Source organism: Chiloscyllium plagiosum, unplaced genomic scaffold, assembly GCF_037043375.1.
Source record: "Chiloscyllium plagiosum isolate Xiang-an unplaced genomic scaffold, Cpla_swu_hap1 HiC_scaffold_31, whole genome shotgun sequence".
NCBI classification, from domain to species: Eukaryota; Metazoa; Chordata; class Chondrichthyes; order Orectolobiformes; family Hemiscylliidae; genus Chiloscyllium; species Chiloscyllium plagiosum.
In genome coordinates, this window is record NW_028270169.1 from 24,717,470 (window position 1) to 24,739,189 (window position 21,720).

General features: G+C 41.1%; 1 protein-coding gene across 2 annotated transcripts in view; it reads left to right on the forward strand.

The window, feature by feature from the left end:
• The first annotated feature begins 369 nt into the window (after positions 1-369).
• Positions 370-21,720, forward strand: part of phf12b (PHD finger protein 12b) — an 87,141-nt gene continuing 65,790 nt past the window's right edge. The window contains exons 1-2 of one of the 2 annotated variants that reach the window (XM_043718463.2): positions 370-1,417; positions 1,734-1,915. In XM_043718463.2, coding sequence (XP_043574398.1) covers positions 1,352-1,417; positions 1,734-1,915 — 248 coding nt within the window. In that variant the 5' untranslated portion in view covers positions 370-1,351. The remainder of the gene's footprint in view (positions 1,418-1,733; positions 1,916-21,720) is intronic. The other variant, XM_043718462.2, reaches the window with a different exon arrangement.

Consider the following 21,720-nt stretch of genomic DNA (forward strand, 5'->3'; position numbering starts at 1 on the left):
GACAAATAAATGCAGATAGCAATTCTCAAGTTTGCAGGATTTGGAAACCGCTGAAGGTCCAAGACATCCTTGCAACTTTCACTACAACTCCCAGGAAGCAACGCCCTTACGTCATTCCCTACTGCACACTTGACTCAAGACATGCGCAGTAAATGGGGGTCCTTCTGAGGAGAGCGAGGCTACAAAGTACAGCGCGCATGCGGAGCTACTTTCCCATCTCCAGCCAGAGGCGGTAGCTAAGGAGATGCTGGAGTGAATGGAGGGTTCGGGGGGAGGGTGAAGATGTTGATCTGGGTGGGGGCTTGGAGTTAGGGGGGGGGGGGGAAGGGAGGGAGAGATAAAGCGAGTGGAAGCGGATTGGCCAAGCTCCGCCCGGCTCGAGATCACGCGACGGGGAGTCGGGGCTGACGTCAAAGGATGACCGCGCAGCCTCTGCCGCTTCCTCCACCCCTCGCCAAAGTCCGAGAACGCGTGCGCAGTCGGCGCCTTTGGCGGAACCTAGAGCAGGCGCAGAGAGAGGGAGAGCGGAAAAAAAACCGTCGGCCGGCTGCGCAGGCGGCATGGACCGGCGCGTGCGCAGTCGTCCCGTCCATTCTTCCTTTTGCACCACCCCCCCCCCCACAACACCTGGAGGCGCCTGCGCACTACGTGTGGTGTGTGGAAAGTTTGCGCCAACTTGGAGGCAGCGAGAGAGAGAGAAAAAAATGTAAAGCGAGCAGCCTGGCCTCCGAGTGTTTGTGTATGTGCTGGCGGCCTCCAGGCAGCACTGAGAACCCGGGTGACAGAGCGCCTCCGCCACAGCCCCCCCCGCGGCCTCCTTCGCGACAGTCCGTCCAGCCTCAGGATTTATCCGCTTCATGGTGGTGCCTCTGGGGGGGTCTTCTCGCACGGATGGAAAGCGAGTGGTTCGACGTGAATATTATTGTCGCCCAGGGAAGGCTTCGTGTCGGTTAGGCCCCGGACCAGGCCTGGCTGCGCTGTCGCCGGAGCTCGTTGAATCTCGAGCCGGGATTTCTTGTGGATTTATAAATATTATTGTCATTATTCTGATTATTTTCCTCGGACGCTGATTTTCCCCCGTCGTCCCCCCCCCGTCCCCGAGCTGTGCCTTCACTTTGGCCGAGATAGTGGGAAGCTAAACCAGGGGTTCGAGGGGGGGGGGTTATCACCCCCTCCAAACCCCCCCTTTTTTTGTCTCTTTCCCCCCCCCCCGACGGATTTTTTTGTGGGTGTTGGTGACGGCTGAAGGGGGGGGAAAGACTTGCTCCATCACAGGGCCGCCGCTGCTGCCTCTCCACGTTCATATTTTTTTTTGGGAAAAAAAAAGGGAAAAGAAAAGCGGCCGTGTTGAATGTGGGATAAAATGGAGACCAAGACGATTGTCTACGACTTGGATACCTCCGGAGGGCTGATGGAGGTGAGCCGTTCTTCTTTGCTCCTCGGCTGCTGATCGCGCCCAAACAAATCGGATTCGGACTGAAAGCAGCAAAATTCATCTTTCCTTTTTTTAAAAAAACAAAACTCAGTACAAATGGCATCTTTCTCTTTCCTAGCCGTCCTCTCGTTTTTAATGTTTTCTTGTTAAATAAACAAACATTTTGGGTCCAGTCTTGGGGCCCGCTTTCTTGCTGATTCTCCCTTCTCTCTCAGCCTGCACGCTGAAAGTGGTTTAATCTTTTCAACCCCCCTCCTCCCCTTACCTTCCTGTTTTTTTTTTACTCTCCTCGCTGCAGAAAATCCAAGCGTTGCTGGCCCCTCCGAAGAGCGAGGAGAGCGACAAGAAGGCCAAGAAGCTGGAGAAGGAGCCGAGGCGGAGCGGCCGGGCTACCAACCACGACACTTGCGATAGCTGCAAGGAGGGGGGAGACCTACTCTGCTGCGATCATTGCCCGGCCGCCTTCCATCTCCAGTGCTGGTCAGTGCAAGCGTCGGGCTTTCCTGCAGCCCCTCTCCCAGAGAGGGGGGTACCTGACTCGGGATGTATTACACTGGGGGGGGGGGGGGGGGGAAGGGAAGATATGTTGATTCTGTGCGGCCTGGTTCAAACCCTCTTGGGTTTTTGTGGGTGTTTCTCTCTCCCCCCCCCCCCCCCCCCCCCCCCCCGTTTCCTTGCTTTCTTTCCCAGGCTGGTGTCTGGTTTTTAGGTTTGATTTCCTAGGTTTGGCCTCAAAATGTGTGGACCTGGGCTGTGTTTTAGTGGTTGCTTTCTGTACTGCAGTTGCTGCGGCTAAATGATTTTCCTGTCCTGCTCTCCTTTCTCTTCTTTCTCCCACCCCCCCGGATGTAGGGTCTGAGCGAAGCCTGAATCTGAACTTTAGAAAGGTGAAGGAAGCTATAAACGCTTAAACTATGGGGACCTCGTTAATTAGGGGAGGTTCTGCTGTCACCAGATTGAGAACCTAATTGCTACGAGCCGTACCCTTTCCTACTGCACCCCTCTTCTCCCTTGACTTTGCAATTAGGGCCTCATAAGATAAGGGTATGTGGTGGGAGCATGGGGGCACATTGACTAAAACACACTTATCTGTTTCTGATCATCATGTCCTTGTTTGATAGTTTCCTACTCACAGGCCTGGTCCCTGAGCACCCATCTAGGCACCGAGCTGGATGGCCTTCCTTTCCTTCACTTTGTGTGTTTGCAAATACGCAACATGGCGACCTCCGTTTAAATTATATTTTCGACTCGGAGCGCCATTTTAGTTGACTTCTCGGTTCGGGAGGTTAGTGTCAGATTTAAACTGAGTTCGCAAGGCTCTTGGAGGTTTTGGAAAGAAGTGTTGGAGTTCTGATGAAGCTCTGGGACACTTTTTTGTTTATTGTCTTATCATTTTCAAGATTCCTATTTTAAAAGATCTCACGGAAGTCATGTTATCCTTTTAGTTTATGGTTATACATTGGGTTTTCATGAAAGTTATTCCATTGGGTCTTGGTATGTTAGTCTTTCATTTTTCTGCCACTAATCGAGGTTTTAAAACTCCTTTTTACTTTAAATATGAGATGCTTGGATGGTCAGTGTAAATATCTCACTAACTTATTTTAAATAGAACACATTAGATTTTGACATTTATCTATATTCAGCAGGACAAGTACTACTTTGCAAGGCATACTAGCATTTGACAACAAAGTTGGGTCAAAGAGTATATCTCTTTCCAACTTGGATCAGTTTGATGTCTGAATAATCCATTAAGTTTCCACTGACATTGTTTTGTATTTTAAACTGGTTTGGTAGATTTCCAGAGTTGCTGTGGTACAAAAATCAGTTAATGGTTTTATGCCCTCTGAAAATTAACTCCATTGTTGTCATCAGTACTTTGTATCATTGTCAAGTTTTATCCAATTCCTCATTATGTTTGGAGCAGTTGGCTGTGTTGAATTTTAGAATTTTTGTGTTGCATTAAAACTGAATAGTTTATTACACGGTTGAGGCCATTGAGTATGGTTCTATGTCTAAATGTCTAGTATATTCAGAGTCCAAAGTTTTGGGAGTTCAGATTTATTTTGATATTTTAGACATGTAAAATTAACCTAATGTTTTGCTTAATTATTTCTATTAATTGTTGCGACAATATCAATTGAATGCCAGAAACTTTATAGTAAATGCGGTGGACTTGCATTTTATTTATTGCCTTTCATGACCTGATGACAACTTAGCTTTACGGCCAATAAAGCAGTGGTAGTGTAAGAAATGCAGTAGTAATTGTAACAAATTAAGCTTCACAAACAAATCTGAGAATAATCAGGGAATGTTTCTGTGATGTCAATTAAGAGCTAAGTATTGCCAAGACACTGGGGTAATTTCCCTGCTCCTCAAAATTCCATGAGATCGTTTACATCCCCCAGGAATACAACTTTAATGTTATACCTGAAAAGTGATATTTCTAATGATTCAGAACTCCTTCAGTATTGGACTGCAGCGTAAACTTTAATTTTGTGCTCAGGTCTCTTGGGAAATGAGCTTTTATCTATTTTGTGATTTTAGTATGGCTGGTAAGCAAGTAGAGCAGTGTTCTTGCATTTAATGGTATGGTCCTGGAAGATGATTTTATTTAAACTTCCCACTTTTGTGAGGTTCTAAAGATTGATAAAATTTCAGTTTCAACCAAGTTCTGATTCCCCTCCATCAACTTTGATTATTAGTAGCTCTGATATTTGCTTTCTTGCTTCCTCTCTCTGGTTACGTTTATTAACCAGTGTAAATAAACTTTGGAGTGTATTGGCAAACTTAGTTTATGTAGAATAGTGGTATTTGTTTAGAGGATGAAAATTCAAGCACTTTGTATTTTGTCCAGTGTGCCAGATTTTGAAAGCAGCATTCTTCCAAGGAGTAAATGATTGTAAAATAAAAGTCTCTAACTATTTTAGATAGATAGAGATGTACAGCGGGGTAACAGACCCTTCGGTCCAACTCGTCCATGCCGACCAGATATTCTAACCTAATCTATTCCCACTTGCCAGCACCCAGCCCATTTCCCTCCAAACCCTTCCTATTCATATACCTATCCTGATCCTTGTAGTGATTTGGTGCTTTTAATCAGCCATAAATCTGTTGTGTTTTATGAGATGAGATTAGTTTTTGCATTTAACATGTATGACAGTTTTTGAAGTTTTGTCTTAATTGGGCATAAAACCTGTTTTTCGTTTGAGGGCAGAAAGTTGCACAAATTATCTTCCTGCACGGGGGTTGCTGCTCGTAAACAATGTCAAGTTTACTTTGAGATTCCAGTTAAAAGGGTCCTTACGGAAACTTGTCAACTGGTGTGTGTTGAAGAAAAGTCTAATTGTGATTTTAATTATGAATTTCTATAAGATTGGGATGGCAGTTGTATAGATTGGGGTGTGAAAAACAGTCATTTGATTGTGTACATATGATTGTGGCCTCATTGACATGCTGCAAGGTTTTGTGGTGGTAAGGCCCCAAGCAACGTTGGGTTGTTCAGTATTGTTAATATTGTGCTACAGTCAATTTAAAGTTGATATGTTTGCTGAGGGGCTTTTCCCAAGTTCTGCTTTTCCCTTTTATCAGATCATATTCCCTAATAGTGAATTTTTGGTTATTGTTTAAAATAGATGCAACTGGCTAAACCCACAAAATGGACTGCACCACATACCATTTATTGTTTTGTTTCTCAATCTTGCAGGATGTGGTTAGTGGGTATCTGACTCATCGGTTTTGTTTGATAACTGTACCTGTAACTTAATGCCAAGTAACTTTATACAAAAGTAAAATAATGCTGCTGCTGGAAATCTGAAACAAAACAGAAAATATTTGAAATACTCAGCTGTATAGACAGCACTTTTTTGGAGATGAGCAGAGTTGACATAAATACAAAATACTGAAATCAGCACAGAGAATGCTGGAGAAACTCAGTAGGTCTGGAAACATTTGTGGAGATAGAAAAGAGTTGACACTCTGCGTCCAGTAAGACTCTCTCTCTTGTGTCTTCTGAAGAAGAGTCATACCAGATTTGAAACATTAACTCTGTTACTCTCTCCAGAGGTTCTGCCAGACCTGCTGAATTTCTTCCACGGTCTTTGTGTTTATCACAAAGTTGACATAAGAGATATTTCTTAGAAACTGCCAAAGTGGTCATTGCACATGCTATATTGTTTCTCTGTTGGTTACAACACTTGATTGATTTGGGTTTCAATGAACCAAGTAGCTATACTTATCCTTGATCTTTTCTAGTTTTTAATTTTTGCCAAATTTGGGTTTTAAATAGTGACATGATTGGGCAGCGTCAACGTGAATTAATGAAAAGGAAATCTTCTGGAATTTTTTGAGGATGTATCTTATGGAGTTGATCAGGGGCAGGAGTGGATGTGTTTTTCTCAAATTTCCAGTAGACTTTCAATAAAGGATTAGCATCTAAAATTAAGTGCAAGAAATAGGGAGTAGTGCACGATCATGGATCGAGAATTGGTTGGTAGAAAGGAATCTGAGTAGGAATAAACAGGTCACTTTCGCAGTGGCAGGCAGTGAATAATGAGGTACTGCAGACATCAGTGTTTGGACCCAGATATTAACAATATGTATAAATTTAGATGGCACTAAATGCAGACGACGCAAAGCTGGATGGGAAAGTGAACTGTGAGGAGGTTGCAGTTACTTTAGTGTGATTTCGGCAAGCTAACTGGGCAAATGTATGACAGATGTAGAAGAATATGCATAAAATGTGAGGTTATCCATTTTGGAAGCAAAAACAGGAAGGGGGAAGGTGCAATGAGATCTGGATGTCAGTGTATACCAATTGTTGAAATAAGCATACAGTTGCAGGCAATGAAGAAAGCATAGTGAGAGGATTTGAGTACAGGAGTGGGGATGGCTTGCTGTATAGACAATTGGTGTGACGCCTGGAACATTGTGTGCAGTTTTGATCTCCTTATCTGAGGAAGGAATCCTCTCGTTCTAGAGGGAGTGAAACACTGGTTCGCTAGACTGATTCCTGTCATGGCAGGTCCGACCTGTATGATCAGAAATTATTTAATTTAAACAATTTTTGCAGGAGTTTAGAATAACTGATTTGGTTTATGATTTGATTTATTACTGTTATGGTGCCAAGATACAGTGAAAAGCACTATCTCACACGCTTTACAGGCAGATCATACTGTCGAGTGCATCAGGATAACATTGGGTGCGGACATAAGAGATATTTCTTAGAAACTGCCAAATTCTAACAGCATTAGGCAGGTTCAATGTGGACAGGATGTTTCTGAATAGTGGAGAGTGCAGAACTGGGGTCACAATCTAAGGTTATGGAGTAGGTCATTTAGGAGAAGTGAGGAGCAACTTCCTCACAGAGAGAGTGGTGTGCCTGTGGGAGTCCTTTCCAAGGAAATGATTTGAGTCTAAAATATTGTGTATATCTTCAAGAAGGAGTTGGATATCGTTCTGAGGGCTGAAGGGCGCAAAGAAATTAGAGATCCTGTGGAAACGGGATACTGAGTTGGGCGATCAGCCATGATCATACTGAACAGTGGAGCAGGCTTGAAGAGCTAAATAATCCACTTCTTGTACTTTGTTTCTGTTGCCTTATACTGAAACTTAGAGGCAACTATTTCATGTTGCATTTGTGCTAGTTCAGTGGGATATTAATTAAAAATTGTCGACTGTGTAGTTCCCTTATCTTAAAGATGTAGACTTAACTGTGCATTTGAAAATACAACAATAGCATGGATCTGCGTGATATAGATGCTATAATTTTGAAATGGCACAAATTTTGCAATAGCAAATTTTCTTGAATGGATTCAACCAATAGAATTAGCATACCTTTTATGCTGCCGTAAAGTTTGCAGGTTCAAACAGGAAGATATAATTTGCTGTGCCAAATATAGAAGGAAGTGCGCAGTCATTTTAAGATGCTGTTTATGATTAACTGATATAACATTTACATCACACAATACTTTCAGTAATATGATGAAAGAAGGCCAAAACATATGATGGCATTAAAAACATTTTCATCTAAACAATTGTTTAGATTTTGGAATGCAGTGCCGCAGAGTTTGATAGAAACAGATTTAATTGGGCTCTCAAAAGAGAATTCGATTATTATTTCCAGTAAAAACTTTCAGGGCTGTGAGTGAATGGATTGAGTGCGATTTTGCTATTGGAGCAAACAAGCATGGAAATGACAAGCTGACTGAATTCCCTTCTGTGGTGTAACCATTCTGTGAATCTATTCTAAATTGCTTAGAATTATAAAGATTTGAAATTTCAAATTCTGCCTCTTTACTGAAAGTGAGCATTTTTTTTAATGGCACAGGCTCTCCACTCTTAAGGGCGCAAAGTAAATTTGAGTGGAGTGATTTCATGTTTGGCCCACTGCATTTCTCGGTCTTTACTGTTATAGTTTTAGAAGCTGGAGATTAATTTTGATAATCCTAGAATAGTGTGGCACCCTTTAACTTTAAAACGGCAAGTGTTTTAGTGCTAATTGCAGAGGTTGATATGTTCTTTAGTTTTCACGCTGTGTTTTGTTTGAGTGGTGTAGAGTACTCAAAATTATGTTGATAGGGACAGTGCTTGAAGTTGTTTGTTTTAACTCAAATCCTTTAGAGGATAGGAGTTGTAATATTACAGGCTGATTTTGTGCAACTGACGGCACATGTTGATTTTGCTCAGTAATAGTAGATCCTAATTAGATGACTTCCCAATAAACATTTGCTACACAGAGGAGCAGTGGTTTTCTTAAACCTGTGTATTCTGATTGCTGAGGTCTGTAACATTGGTTCTCCTTTTTTCCTATCAAAATTAGGTAACAAAATGTTTGGCTTTATACCCTTGGAAGAAACTTTGTCTTTGGAAACACATTTTGTTGTGCAAAAGTTGTGAAGGTGAATCCCTACGTTTCTGACCCACGTCATTGCAAACAAAATTTTGACATGATTGCCACTGAAGAAATTGAAGTATGAGTCAACTAGTAAGAGGAAATGTTTAACTTTGTGGTTATGTTATGTCCTTCTCGAGGAGCCCATCTGAAGGCCTTTTTTTCACAGGACACTGACTACCATGTTTTATTCATTTGGCTTCACTGACTTGGCTAGTATTGCTCATTCCTTAATTGACCTTAATGAGGTAGTGGTGAACTGCTGCCTTGAGCAACTACTTCTGAACTATTTTGTTTGGGGAGGGTGAGGCTAGATATTGCTGTTGGGAAAGGAGTTCAGGATTTTGACTCCATGACATTGAAAGAATAATAAAATTTCAGAATGGTGTGTGGCTTGGTGAACCTGCATGTGGTAGTGGTCCCACATCTCTAATGGCCTTGCCTTTCTAGGTTGTAGCACTCCTGGGTGTGAGCGGTGCTATCTAAAGAGCCTTGGAAAATTTCTGCAGTGCATCTTGTAGATGGTGCACACTGCTGCTACTGTACATAGTGGTGGAGAGAGTGAATGTTTGTGGATTAGTCAGGCTGCTTTGTACCCGATTGTAATGAGCTTTGGTGTTGGAGCAGTAGAAAGCCAGGTATGTAAGGAATATTCCATTGTAGTCGAGAATGTGGTGCTAGAAAAACACAGTAAGTCAGGCAGCATGTGAGGAGCAGGAGAGCCAATGTTTCGGGCAAAAGCCCTTCATCAGGAATATGCCTGAAACGTTGACCCTCCTGCTCTTCGGATGCTGCCTGACCTGCTGTGGTTTTCTAGCACCACACTCTCAACTCTGATCTCCAGCGTCTGTATTCCTCACTTTCGTCTAATATTCCATTGCAGTCTTGACTTGAACCTTACAGCTGGCGGATTGACTTTGAGAGTCAGGAAGTGAAGTGCATACTGCAGGAATCTGAGCCTCTGATTACTTTTTATAGATGCAGTATTTAGGTGATTAGTTCCTTTCAGTTCCAACCTTTTCTTTTTTTTTAAAAGAAACAGCCTTTTAACAAAACTGGGTAATTATGTAATTTGAATAATAAAATGCTTTTAAGAACTTTGGGTACCTATAACAGACTCCATATACTCTGTTATTTTGTAAAATTGATGCATTGCAGCTATCACCGTGGAGGTGCCCTGCTATATTGAAATGATCAAGCAAAATCCAGAAACATCATAGAGTGCTAACATAAATGGTCAGACTTCCTAAAACCCAAAAAGATTTTTTAAGGATGAGGCTTGTATAAATACGGTAGCCTGAATGTTTGAACAGTTGACAGTCCTCCCTTGGCCACTGTTCATTTGCATCATGACAGTCATGAAGATGGTGACAACTAATTGTGTTGTGAAGTTACTTTGTATTTTGCCCCTTCTGTTATGAATGATATGCTGAGCTAAAAAGACTTAATTGTTTTGATGTTTTAAAAACTCAGGTGGATAATAATGGTTTTGTCAATTTACAATAATTATATGCCATACTGGTTGAGGCTTTGTAAAAGTATTGTGGCTAAAGTAGTTAATATTTGAAGATATATTGGATCAGACAACATCATGTTTTACTGAATTTTTATTTTGGGTAGAGAGTTGGTAAACATATATTGATGCTCTTAAAAGTTTGTGATCTCATCAAGCCATTTGACAGTGTGCAATAATATAAAGAAATCGGAATATGTGATTTGCATTTATGTAGCACTTTTCATGTGCACCAGCTTTCATTGAATAGACTTTGAAGTGCAGATTCCAGTCAATTTGCACCAGCAACCCCTCTAGTTGTGATGTGATGGTTGCGGAACTATAGAACAATAATTCTGTATTGAACTAAACAAGAATATTGCATTATAAAGAATTAATTTGTTGGTTACACGAATGCCTCAATTTGTCTTTTAATATAAATTAACCCTTTTTTTTATTGGAGTTGGTGTGATTGGTCTTTTGTTCATTTTGACTTATTATGAGTTTAAGAAAGTGAGCACTATATCGGTGACTTCAGAACATTTTCCGATCTAATTTTATAGAAAATGCAGCAGCCTTTCAGTATTCTAGCTGTTGCTCTACTTTTTGAGCTTAATTCAGACTGTTGGAACCAGCAGGACGATGATCTCCATTCGTTTGAATATGTTACATTGACTTCAATGATTGACTTCATGATATCATGGCCAAAAAATTATAATGTCACCAGACTGTTGTATGACCCTAAATATTATTTTTTAGTTAGCGTTTTTTTATAGCAAAGAGTAATTGTGACAGATTGGTTGCTGTTAACTAGTATATACCAATTAGGAAAGCGTTTGTTTTGAAATGTTTAGTTTGACACTAAATTTAAGCACATTTAATAAATCACTTGGATTAGTGAAAGCATTAGGCTAATTTTACATTTTAACACTTCGTGAATCATATCTTGAGCAGATAAGAACAAGTTTGTCAAAATTTTTGTTTTTAGCTAATAAGCTTTTAAGTAGGATCCTGGCGCAGTTCATCAGATTGAATCGTTTTAAAACATGGCATGCATTAGGCACAGTACTGGTGAGAACAAATAATTGAAAATAGGTTTTACATTATTGTTGAGCAAGTTTTACCTTTTTAATTTAGGTCGAGTTTTTTTTAGTTGTTGAACACAACTGCATTCTTCTCGATTAGTACTTATCTGCACTATATAAAGGGCCAGACACGCAGAAAGTGTCATGCTGCAACACGCAAATCTGAAGCCTATGAGGGCGCTAAGAGTATTGGAACTTGCCTGTTTTCCATATCTTTTGAGCTGGTCGAGAGTTTTGTCAAAACCCATTTTTCCAAATGTTGATATCTTTCAATATCTCATTTGTTTGCTGTCCACGTCCTCCTCTTTGTATTACAGCCTGTTTGCAAGTAGCTGTTCTGTTTTTATATTATTAAGTATCTTGGTTCCCAAGATAAGTGATACTAAGTATTAGTATCACAAAGACAGTTGTGAAACCTGTTTCTGGACCAAAGCCTCCACCTTGTTTTCTTGGGATCTGTTCTATGGTATATTGGAGACCATATATCAAACTTTAGGTCCATGCACCTATAATGTGCAGGCTTCTCAACTTGTTAAACCTGATGAAGTTTGCTTATCTGAGTTTACATTGATGTTATTAACTTGGAGACTTAAGACGTAAAACAACTTGGGAATTTACAGAGCAGTTTTAACCCTCAAGTATTATAAAACAAAAAATATATAAAATAATAAGACGTATGAAGAAATGATAAGTCAAAGAGAGGTTTTAAGCAGTGCCTTGAAGGACGAAAGTAAAGGAAGTTTATGGAGGGAATAGCAGAGTTGTGGCATTGAAAAGTTAATGCATGGTCATCAGTGATGAGGCTATTTAAATTGGGTAAACTGCTGGAATTTGAGATGCACCTGAGGATTGTAGGACTAATGATCGCAGAGATATGAAAGAGTAGAGTGTTGGACAAATTTTAAATTACGTAGTGCTTAATTTGACGCCAGTGTACGTCTGCATGAGAATTTAATGAGAGTTAGGTTACAAGCTTCAGAGGATAAAATGTAGGAGGTTAGCCTGAAATGTGATCACATAGTCAGGCCTAGAGGCAACAAAGCCTGTCATGAGAGTTGTGGCAGCAAAAGAGGTGAGACAGAAGTAGAATTGCATGATATTTTTGAGTTTTATGGAGGTGTAGATATGATGTTGAAAACTCCATCTTGGGTCAAATGCAATAGTGAGGTTGCTACGGTCTTGTTAAATCTTGAACAGTTGTCAAGCAGAGGATGGATTTGATGGCAGGGTACGTGATATTGTATTAGTGCATTGAAGAAAATGTCTTCAGTCGTCTTGATGTTTATTTGGAGGTGGTCTCTGCTCATCCAGTGCTACATGTTGGGCAAGCAGGCTTGCAATTTAAAGGCAGTGGAAAGATTTGAAGAGGTGTTGGCAAGATAATGGTGTGTATCAACAGCGTATGTGTTCCTGTTACTGTATTTTTGGATGATATTAGCAAAATATCATTTGGCTGAGGGGTAGGGTACCAAGGGTAGATTCTTGGGTACACTTGCGATGATAGTGTGGAAGGAGAAACCATTAGAGCTGATGGTTTGACTATGTTTTGATAAGATTTGAACCAGGCAGATTTCAGTCCTACCCAGGTAGCTTATGATTGAGAGGAGTCCTGTCAAAGGATGCGATGGTACAGTTTACTTTTGTCGTTGTTGCATCAGATGTCATCAGTAGTTTGGATAAAGAGCCTTGTCATTTAATATGATGGGGCAGAAACCCACCTGAGGAAATCAAACATTCCAGACAATGAAGTTTCATTCCAGAAAAGGTGGGGATAGATTTGGGAGGTAACAACATATTCAGAGACTTTGGAGAGGGAAGGGATGTTGGAGATGCAATGGTGGTTTTCAGAAACGTCAAATAAACCCAGTTAGTAATGTGTTGATGACAGTAAGTTTCAAGGAGAGAGCAGAAGAACAAACAGCTACCAGTGTCAACTAACATAGGAACCAGACAAGGAAATGTGGTTTTGAATAATTTAGTGGGAGTAGAATTGAGAGAATATGAGCTTGTTCCTTCTCAAAATAAGCTTAGAGAGCAAATACAAAAAGGTATACATTCAGAGATGGGGGAGGTGGTGAGGGAAGGCCTCAAAGGAAATTTGGGCTGGTAGGCTGGAGAAAGGCAGAGCAATGGCAGAGACTACTGTTCAGATGGGCTTTGTAAATAACAAAGTCATGAATTTCTTGAAATTATTGGAGTCACAGGCATGAAAATGGACTTCAGAAGACTGTTTGTTTGCATTGAAGGAAAGAAGCTAAGTTGTTTGTATTCCAGGAAACGAACAAATCAGATGTCCTCTACTGAAGTAACAGTGAAGTTCATTTTTTCAAGGTGTAATATTTGTAAAGTTTATACTGTATAAGGTTTTTATATTAGTCTTAAGATTTCATTAACCTTAATGTGTTGAAAAGTAATGATAGATATTTTAAGGAGAATACAGGAATATATTTTTTCTGCAACCTTGATACCTTAAAATACTATACTGTCGTGTGCCTTTTCAACAGTGAAGTTTAACCAACCTAACTTAGATTGAGTACAAATTTTATGAGAAAGAAATGAGTCATTACAACAAACAATTAAGTTTCTGTTTTTCATCTCTCAAAGATTAACTGTCATTGTAATCTCATATTTTCAGTGTCACAAAGACCACCTACTTCCATTTCCAGAACGTCACTTGTCTCCAATACTTCCTCAGCCTATTTCCTGCCAAAACCCAGGTCCATGCCTGTATCACTTCAAGAATTTACTATTTCAGTGTTTTCCTGCCAACCTTCACACTCCATAAATTTAGCATCCAGTTGTCACTGTTCAAATGAGCATTCCACAAAAAATTTACTTGTCATCATTACACTAGACTGTTACCCAAAGGTAATCTAAACCTGTGTTGTTTTGTTTCTAAATGATTGAAGGCTTTTATAGTCCACATATCAAAGATTAATGATTTGAACAAATTTATGCTTTATCATTTTGTATTCTTATTTTAGATGACAAGTTGATTAGTTCTTAAAATTATCCATGTTGTGTTCTGTTGCAAGGTTGTGAAATTGTGAGCACCAATCCTTTGTCTGTAAACATCGTAGAGACAGAAATCCTCAACATTTAAGTATTTAGATTTCAAGGCATGCAAGACTGAGCCAAGTACTGGAAAACGGTAGTAGAGTTGTGAGATTGTTGGTTTTGACTGACGCAGACTCAGTGAGCCAAAGGGCCTTTTGTCTGCACTGTCGACCTTCCCAACTTATCCCTCTCCGCCCTGCGTTATCCCTCCCCTACCCTGCTCATCACCGACTATATTTATCTCCTATCCGTACAAGACTGAATAAAACACCTGTAGATTGCACAGAATTAATGTTGCATTCTTGTTAGAACCTTACTGCTTTTACATAGTTTTAAAATTATGTGCCACTTTCTATATTCGCAATGTAATACTGGTGCTGTGTGAATGTGCCTAAGACAAATACTACCTGAATCTTATCATCCCTCAGTCCTTCAAGATAAATGGAAGTCTTCTGTGATTTATGGTTTTAACATAGTTTTTGTGATTACTGTATCAGAAATTGCATGTTGCTGAATTGCATCTAGGAGCAATAAAATCACGTAGGAATTTATTCACATTATCCTCATCCTTTTTTTTTAAAATGGTGTCACATATGAAAACTGGTGCCAGGTTAGAAACGATACCTGTGCTGTCCTGACCCATTGTTGTAAAGATTGCTAGACTGTTCACTGTTCTGGCTTAGTACTTATTTTTGCCAAGGGATGTTACCTACTTTGATTAGAGACCTCTCAGGAGAAGGTATTTTTCAGTTATCTGTCTGAAATGTTTGGCATATTGTTTATCCATCTTAGTCAGTATACCATCCAGGGGGATATAGAGAAGAAGAAAAGCCTGACAGGAATTTTTCCAACAGGCAGTTGGGCACTGCCTTTACAATTTTTAATTTTTGACACTCATAAGACCACAAGATATAGGAGCAGAATTAGGCCTTCAGCCCTTCAGATCTGCTCTGCCATTTAATCATGGCTTTTTTCTTCAACCCTATTTTCCTGCCTTGTTCCTGTAACCTTTGATCCCCATACTAATCAAGAACCTACCTGTCTCTGTCTTAAACATACTCCATGTCTTGTCCTCTACGGCATTCAGTGGCAATGAGCTTCACAGATTCACTGCCCTCTGGCTGAAGAAAGTCCTCCTGTCTGTTCTGAAGGGATATCCCTTCACTTTGAGGCTGTGTCCTTGTATCCTAGCCTCTAATATTGATATTGGGTGTTCCCTTCCTGTCTACGAACTGTACTTCCTGGTATGTTTTTTATTTAAATTTCAATTTTCTGTTAACAGTTCATGTCTAATTTTAATAGGTCAATTGGTGCAGGTGCCATTTTAAGGACGCTGGGTGATTTTAGTGAGTCTTTTGGATATATGAAATACATTACATAGACAACTTTGGGATTTCCTGTGATATGTTTTTATAAGAAAAACATGAATAAAATGAATATCTGAAGTCTGAGAGAAACCTAATTTAAACCTGTCTTAATTCCTCTTGGTCCTATTAAAATGTTTTAGTGGTGTAAATCTAGACTCTGGATTTGTCATTTGGCAATCTTCATTTTCTTCCATGCACAGTTCACTCCAGTATCTGGAGTAAAGGTATTGCACAGGTTTGTTGAAATGAATCATTATCATATCTCAATTTCAGTTGAGTTTATTGCTTTATTCAGTTGAAATCTTTAAGATATTATTTGAAGATGTGCATTTCATATTAAAAGATATTAACAGTATTGACGCAGCTAGTTCCAATAGCTGCATAAAATTACTCACGTTGTATACTTTTCAATGTTGCATTAAATTTAGTTTATTTGTGTAGCTTTAATTTCTGTTAAACAGTTAATTGCGAATGAATTGACTGTATATGCCAGAACGCAATATTCTGCATCTCAGCCCAACTATGTCAATTTTCAGAAACCATTTGATTCAAAGAATCTTTTAAATATAGAAAGGCATCTCCAAGATTACAATCATGGACAAATGTAGGACTAGATATTTTGCAACAAAACTTGACAGTGTTCTAAATGACTAATGTAATGTGAAAATGTGTTATCACAGCTTGGATTTAATGGGTTGGCTAAACTTCAAACTAAGGATTGATTCTAGTGTATGCTCAGCTTGTTTTAAACTGGCATGGTTTATTCTTTTTAACTAGAATCTAGGCAATGTAAATTTGGGCAGCTCAAATTGAGTCTTGGTACAAATTTTTGATTTTACTGATCAATAAATTGGGGGAAAATCTGTCTCGTTCAGAGATATCGTTGCGTAGCCTCAGAACAGATGCTCTTATTTATTCTTCTGCCTTGCACCCAAGGTTGCCTTTTTATCAGAGGCTTTTGTTTTTTCTTCCAATATCCTAAGTTCTTGCTATAATTTTTTTTCAACCGTTGCTATGTTTGTCAAAGCTTTAAATGCTGATTGTCTAATAAAATGGTATGCAAAAGCCATTACTTTAAAAATAAGCTATGAACATTGTTTACAATGTATTTTAACTTCTGGAAAGGTAGTTAAGGTAATTTGCAGCAGAATCTCCATCAATGTAACTTTATGAATCAAGGCTTCTGGTGGCTGAGAGGTTAGGACTGCTTGCCTCCGTGCCATGAACCTGGGTTCAATTTCACCCTCGGGTGACTGTCTGGAGTTCGCACATTCGCACATTCCTCCAGGTACTCCGGTTTCCTCTCAGTCCATAGATGAGCACATTAGGTGGATTGGCAATTCTGAATTATTGTAGTGTCCAGGGATGTGCAGGCTAGGTGGATTCGCCATTGGAAATGCAGGGTTACAGAGTGCGGGGTAGGTCTGGGTGGGATGCTCTTCAGAGGGTCGGTGTAAATTCGATGGGCCAAAAGACCTGCTTTCTCAGTATAATTATTCTATGACTTCTATGGCTTGCCATGGTCAGATGATTGTGACAGGGATACAGAGTCTGGGTGGGATGCTCTACGGAGGGTCAGTATGGACATATTTTCTTGCTGTAAGAATTCTACGATTCTATGCTTTAGGAAAAAGCAAAGTTGCAATGAATTAACCTGCTTATGATTCGAAGACTACTAAAAGTCACATTACAGTTGTGTTCAGAGGTAAATGTGAATTAATCCAAGAGTGTGTGTTTATGGTCCATTCATTGAAGTTGAGCCTGATTGTTTTTACCTCGTTGAAGCACAATACAATGACTGCAGATGCTGGAAACCAGATTCTGGATTAGTGGTGCTGGAAGAGCACAGGAGTTCAGGCAGCATCCAAGGAACTTCGAAATCGACGTTTCGGGCAAAAGACCTTCATCAGGAATAAAGGCAGTGAGCCTGGAGCATGGAGAGATAAGCTAGAGGAGGGTGGGGGTGGGGAGAAAGTAGCATAGAGTACAATGGGTGAGTGGGGGAGGGGATGCAGGTGAGAGGTCAGTGAGGAGAGGATGGAGTGGATAGGTGGAAAAGGAGATAGGCAGGTAGGACAAGTCCGGACAAGTCATGGGGACAGTGCTGAGCTGGAAGTTTAGAACTAGGGTGAGGTGGGGGAAGGGGAAATGAGGAAGTCCACATTGATGCCTTGGGGTTGAAGTGTTCCAAGGCGGAAGATGAGGCGTTCTTCCTCCAGGTGTCTGGTGGTGAGGGAGCGGCGGTGAAGGAGGCCCAGGACCTCCATGTCCTCGGCAGAGTGGGAGGGGGAGTTGAAATGTTGGGCCACGGGGCAGTATGGTTGATTGGTGTGGGTATCCCGGAGATGTTCCCTAAAGTGCTCTGCTAGGACAGGAGACCGCATCGGGAGCAGCGGATACAATAAACAATATTAGTGGATGTGCAAGTAAAACTTTGGATGTGGAAGGCTCCTTTAGGGCCTTGGATAGAGGTGAGGGAGGAGGTGTGGGCGCAGGTTTTACAGTTCCTGCGGTGGCAGGGGAAAGTGCCAGGATGGGAGGGTGGGTTGTAGGGGGGCGTGGACCTGACCAGGTAGTCACAGAGGGAACGGTCTTTGTGGATGGTGGAAAGGGATGGGGATGGAAAACTAAAGGGGTAGCCATGGGCACACGTATGGGCCCCAGCTATGCCTGTCTCTTTGTTGGCTACGTAGAGCAGTTGATCTTCCGTAAGTATACCGGCACCACTCCCCACCTCTTCCTCCGCTACATTGATGACTGCATTGGCGCCACCTCGTGCTCCCGCGAGGAGGTTGAGCAATTCATCAACTTCACCAACACATTCCACCCTGACCTTAAATTTACCTGGACCATCTCTGACACCTCCCTCCCCTTCCTGGACCTCTCCATCTCCATTAATGACGACCGACTTGACACTGACATTTTTTTACAAACCCACCGACTCCCACAGCTACCTGGATTACACCTCTTCCCACCCTACCTCTTGCAAAAATGCCATCCCGTATTCCCAATTCCTCCGCCTCTGCCGGATCTGCTCGCAGGAGGACCAGTTCCACCACAGAACACACCAGATGGCCTCCTTCTTTAGAGACCGCAAATTCCCTTCCCACGTGGTTAAAGATGCCCTCCAACGCATCTCGTCTACATCCCGCACCTCCGCCCTCAGACCCCACCCCTCCAACCGTAACAAGGACAGAATGCCCCTGGTGCTCACCTTCCACCCTTCCAACCTTCGCATAAACCAAATCATCCGCCGACATTTCCGCCACCTCCAAACAGACCCCACCACCAGGAATATATTTCCCTCCCCACCCCTTTCCGCCTTCCGCAAAGGCCGTTCCCTCCGTGACTACCTGGTCAGGTCCACGCCCCCCCCCTCCAACCCACCCTCCCATCCTGGCACTTTCCCCTGCCACTGCAGGAACTGTAAAACCTGCGCCCACATCTCCTCCCTCACCTCTATCCAAGGCCCTAAAGGAGCCTTCCACATCCATCAAAGTTTTACTTGCACATCCACTAATATCATTTATTGTATCCGTTGCCCCCGATGCGGTCTCCTCTACTTTGGGGAGACTGGATGCCTCCTAGCAGAGCGCTTTAGGGAACATCTCCGGGACACCCGCACCAATCGTCTCATTTTGGACTCCCAGAGTGAAGTTGGAGTCGCAGGTAGACAAGAAGGCATTTTGCATGCTTGCCTTTATTGGTAAGTGCATTGAGTATAGGGAGTTGGGAGGTCATGTTGCGGCTTAACAGGACATGGGATAGGTCGCTTTTGGAATACTGCGTGCAATTCTGGTCTCTCTGTTACAGGAAGGATATTGTGAAACTTGATAGGGTACAGACAAGATTTACAAAGAGCTTGCTAGGGTTGGAGAGTTTGAGCTATAGAAATAGACTGGGGCTATTTTCCCTGGATGTTGAGAGGTGACCTTATAGAGGTTTAAAAAATGGATAGGGTGAATAGGCAAGCCTTTTCCAGGGTAACATACTGAGAGGATGTTACACTCTGGCTTTACAGTTACTGGGACAAATACTCTGGGGATGAGGCAAAGGTTAGCTATTTAGGACTGAATAATTTCTTCACTTGGAATTCTCTACTCCAGGGAGTTGTGCACACTCAGTCACTGTGAAGAACATGTGAGAAGCTGGGGATAATGTCAGTTTAACCATAATCTTACTGAATTGGAGCATGCTCCAGAGGGCTGTATGGTCTTCTCCAATTCCTGGTTCTTATAATAAACAGGAGAGTGGTGTTTGGACATGACGTTTGTCAAGCTAAAACACTAAGTAAATACTGGGTTTTGATCTGTAGATCAGTTGAGCCGAAATAAATCTATCTTGTTGAAGCAAAATATTCTTGTATCTTTCAAACTTTTTTTGCTTTTCCCTCTTCATTTTTAAAAAGTCCTTGCTTTTGCTCATGCAAGTAACAGAGCTGATACTCACTTTGCTTGCAGAGGTGTGATCCTCCTAGAACCACTATTAGCCATTTTAAAAATGAATTTTATTCAAGTATTTAACTTGGTTTCTTGCATGTTCAATAATAGTGTTGTGATATGTTGGTTATGCATTACTTGTCTTTTTCATAAGTAAATATACTTTAATGGTAGTGAAACCAGCAACCTTTGGTGCTCACTTCATCTCGACAGTCTTGCTTGTACTTCGCATTTTTGTTAACCTTTTTTGTGCAGGCGCTTGCTTTTCTAGGAATTTCAACCCACAGACCCAAATGTATGGTATCTTATTTAAAATGGTACCGTTTGAAATATTGAGCTCTGTTATGATGTATCTTTGAATCACAAAAAATTACAAGTGTAATATATCAAAGCGTCAGTTGTTTAATTGTTCACTGCTGCAAGCCAAGAAGATTCATTTGCTAGCATTGAATAGACGAATAAGTTAGGAGTTAAAAGTTTGTACTATCTACAAGATGCACTGCAGAAATTCACCAAAGATGCTCAGACAGCACCTTTCAAACCCATGGCCACTTCCACCTAGAAGGGCAAAGGCAGCAGATACGGGGGGAACACCATCACCTGCAAGTTCTCCTCCAAGCCACTCTCAATCCTGACTTGGAAATATATTGCTGTTCCTTCATTGTCACTGGTTCAAAATCCTGGAATTCCTACTCTAACTGCATTGTGGATCAGTCCACAGCAGATGGACTTTGATGGGGATTCAGAAAGACAGCTCACCACGACCTTCTTAAGGGTAACTTGGGGTGGGCAATAAATGCTGGTGAGCCAGCAACACCCACGTCCCACAAATGAATTTTTAAAAAAAGTTCAAAAAAGCCCCAGCGATTAGCACTTCCTCAGTGCCAGGGGCCCAGGTTCGATTCCAGTCCCCAGTGACTGTGTATTTGTACTTTCTCCCTATGTCTGCGTGGGTTTCCTCCCACAGTTTGTAGATGTAGGTTAAGTGGATTGGCCATGGCAAATTGTTCGTAGTGTGGAGAGGTGTGCAAGCAAGGTGAGTTAGCCATGGTAAACGTGAGGCTATGGAGGTATGGTCGGGGAGGGGGCTGGGTCTGGATATGTGTGGGATGCTCTTCAGAGTGTTGGTGCAGACTCAATGGGCCAATTGGCCTCTTCTTGCATTGCAGGGATTCTATGATTCAAGCTGTTTGTTGTGTTGTCCATTATCTTCTCATAACTAAAATGAGTGTGGATATATAGAGAAAAATGAAAATTCAGTGAGCGTTTTCTACTCCACACACTCATACAGCTACATGTGCCACAGATAAGAAAAGCAAATACAGGGTGGAAATTAAATTGTTGTCTAGTGTAATTTATGCAAAGTACTTTTGTAAACCTAGTTTTAAAATAGGTTACGATTTGTACTTCTTCCCTGGCGACGTCTAAATTCATCAAGTTGAGATTCTGTGAACCTGAATTTACTTAAGTTGAATGGAATTTGGAAGGTACGATATGGTGGAATGGTGAAATGCTCTGCTTTGAAGATTTTAAGATTGGAAAGGCTATTCTGCCAAGTTTAGGATTTTACTTGTTAAAATTTGAGAACAAATATTTGTGTACTTTTGTTTGCTTCTCTCCTATGAAAACAGTATTGTCTGCTTGAATGGCACTACTAAGCTCACTAACGACACATAAACATTACTTATTGCTTGCCTTATTAAGTTTGCTGTTAGCAAAGTGACTTGAGAAACCAATCTATAGAAGTGGCTCTCTAATCATAGTTGCATTAGTCCTTGTTATGACACTTCAAAGCAAAATAACTTTTTTTTGCTAATTGGAAGCCCTGTCATGATAAATCTAATAAATTACAATTGTTGATACCATCAAGATTTGTTGATAGCTCGCCTGTCTACCAGTGGTTGACACTATATTTCTTGATGTTCTATTGCATCCTTACCAGTTTGCAAGTGTAGA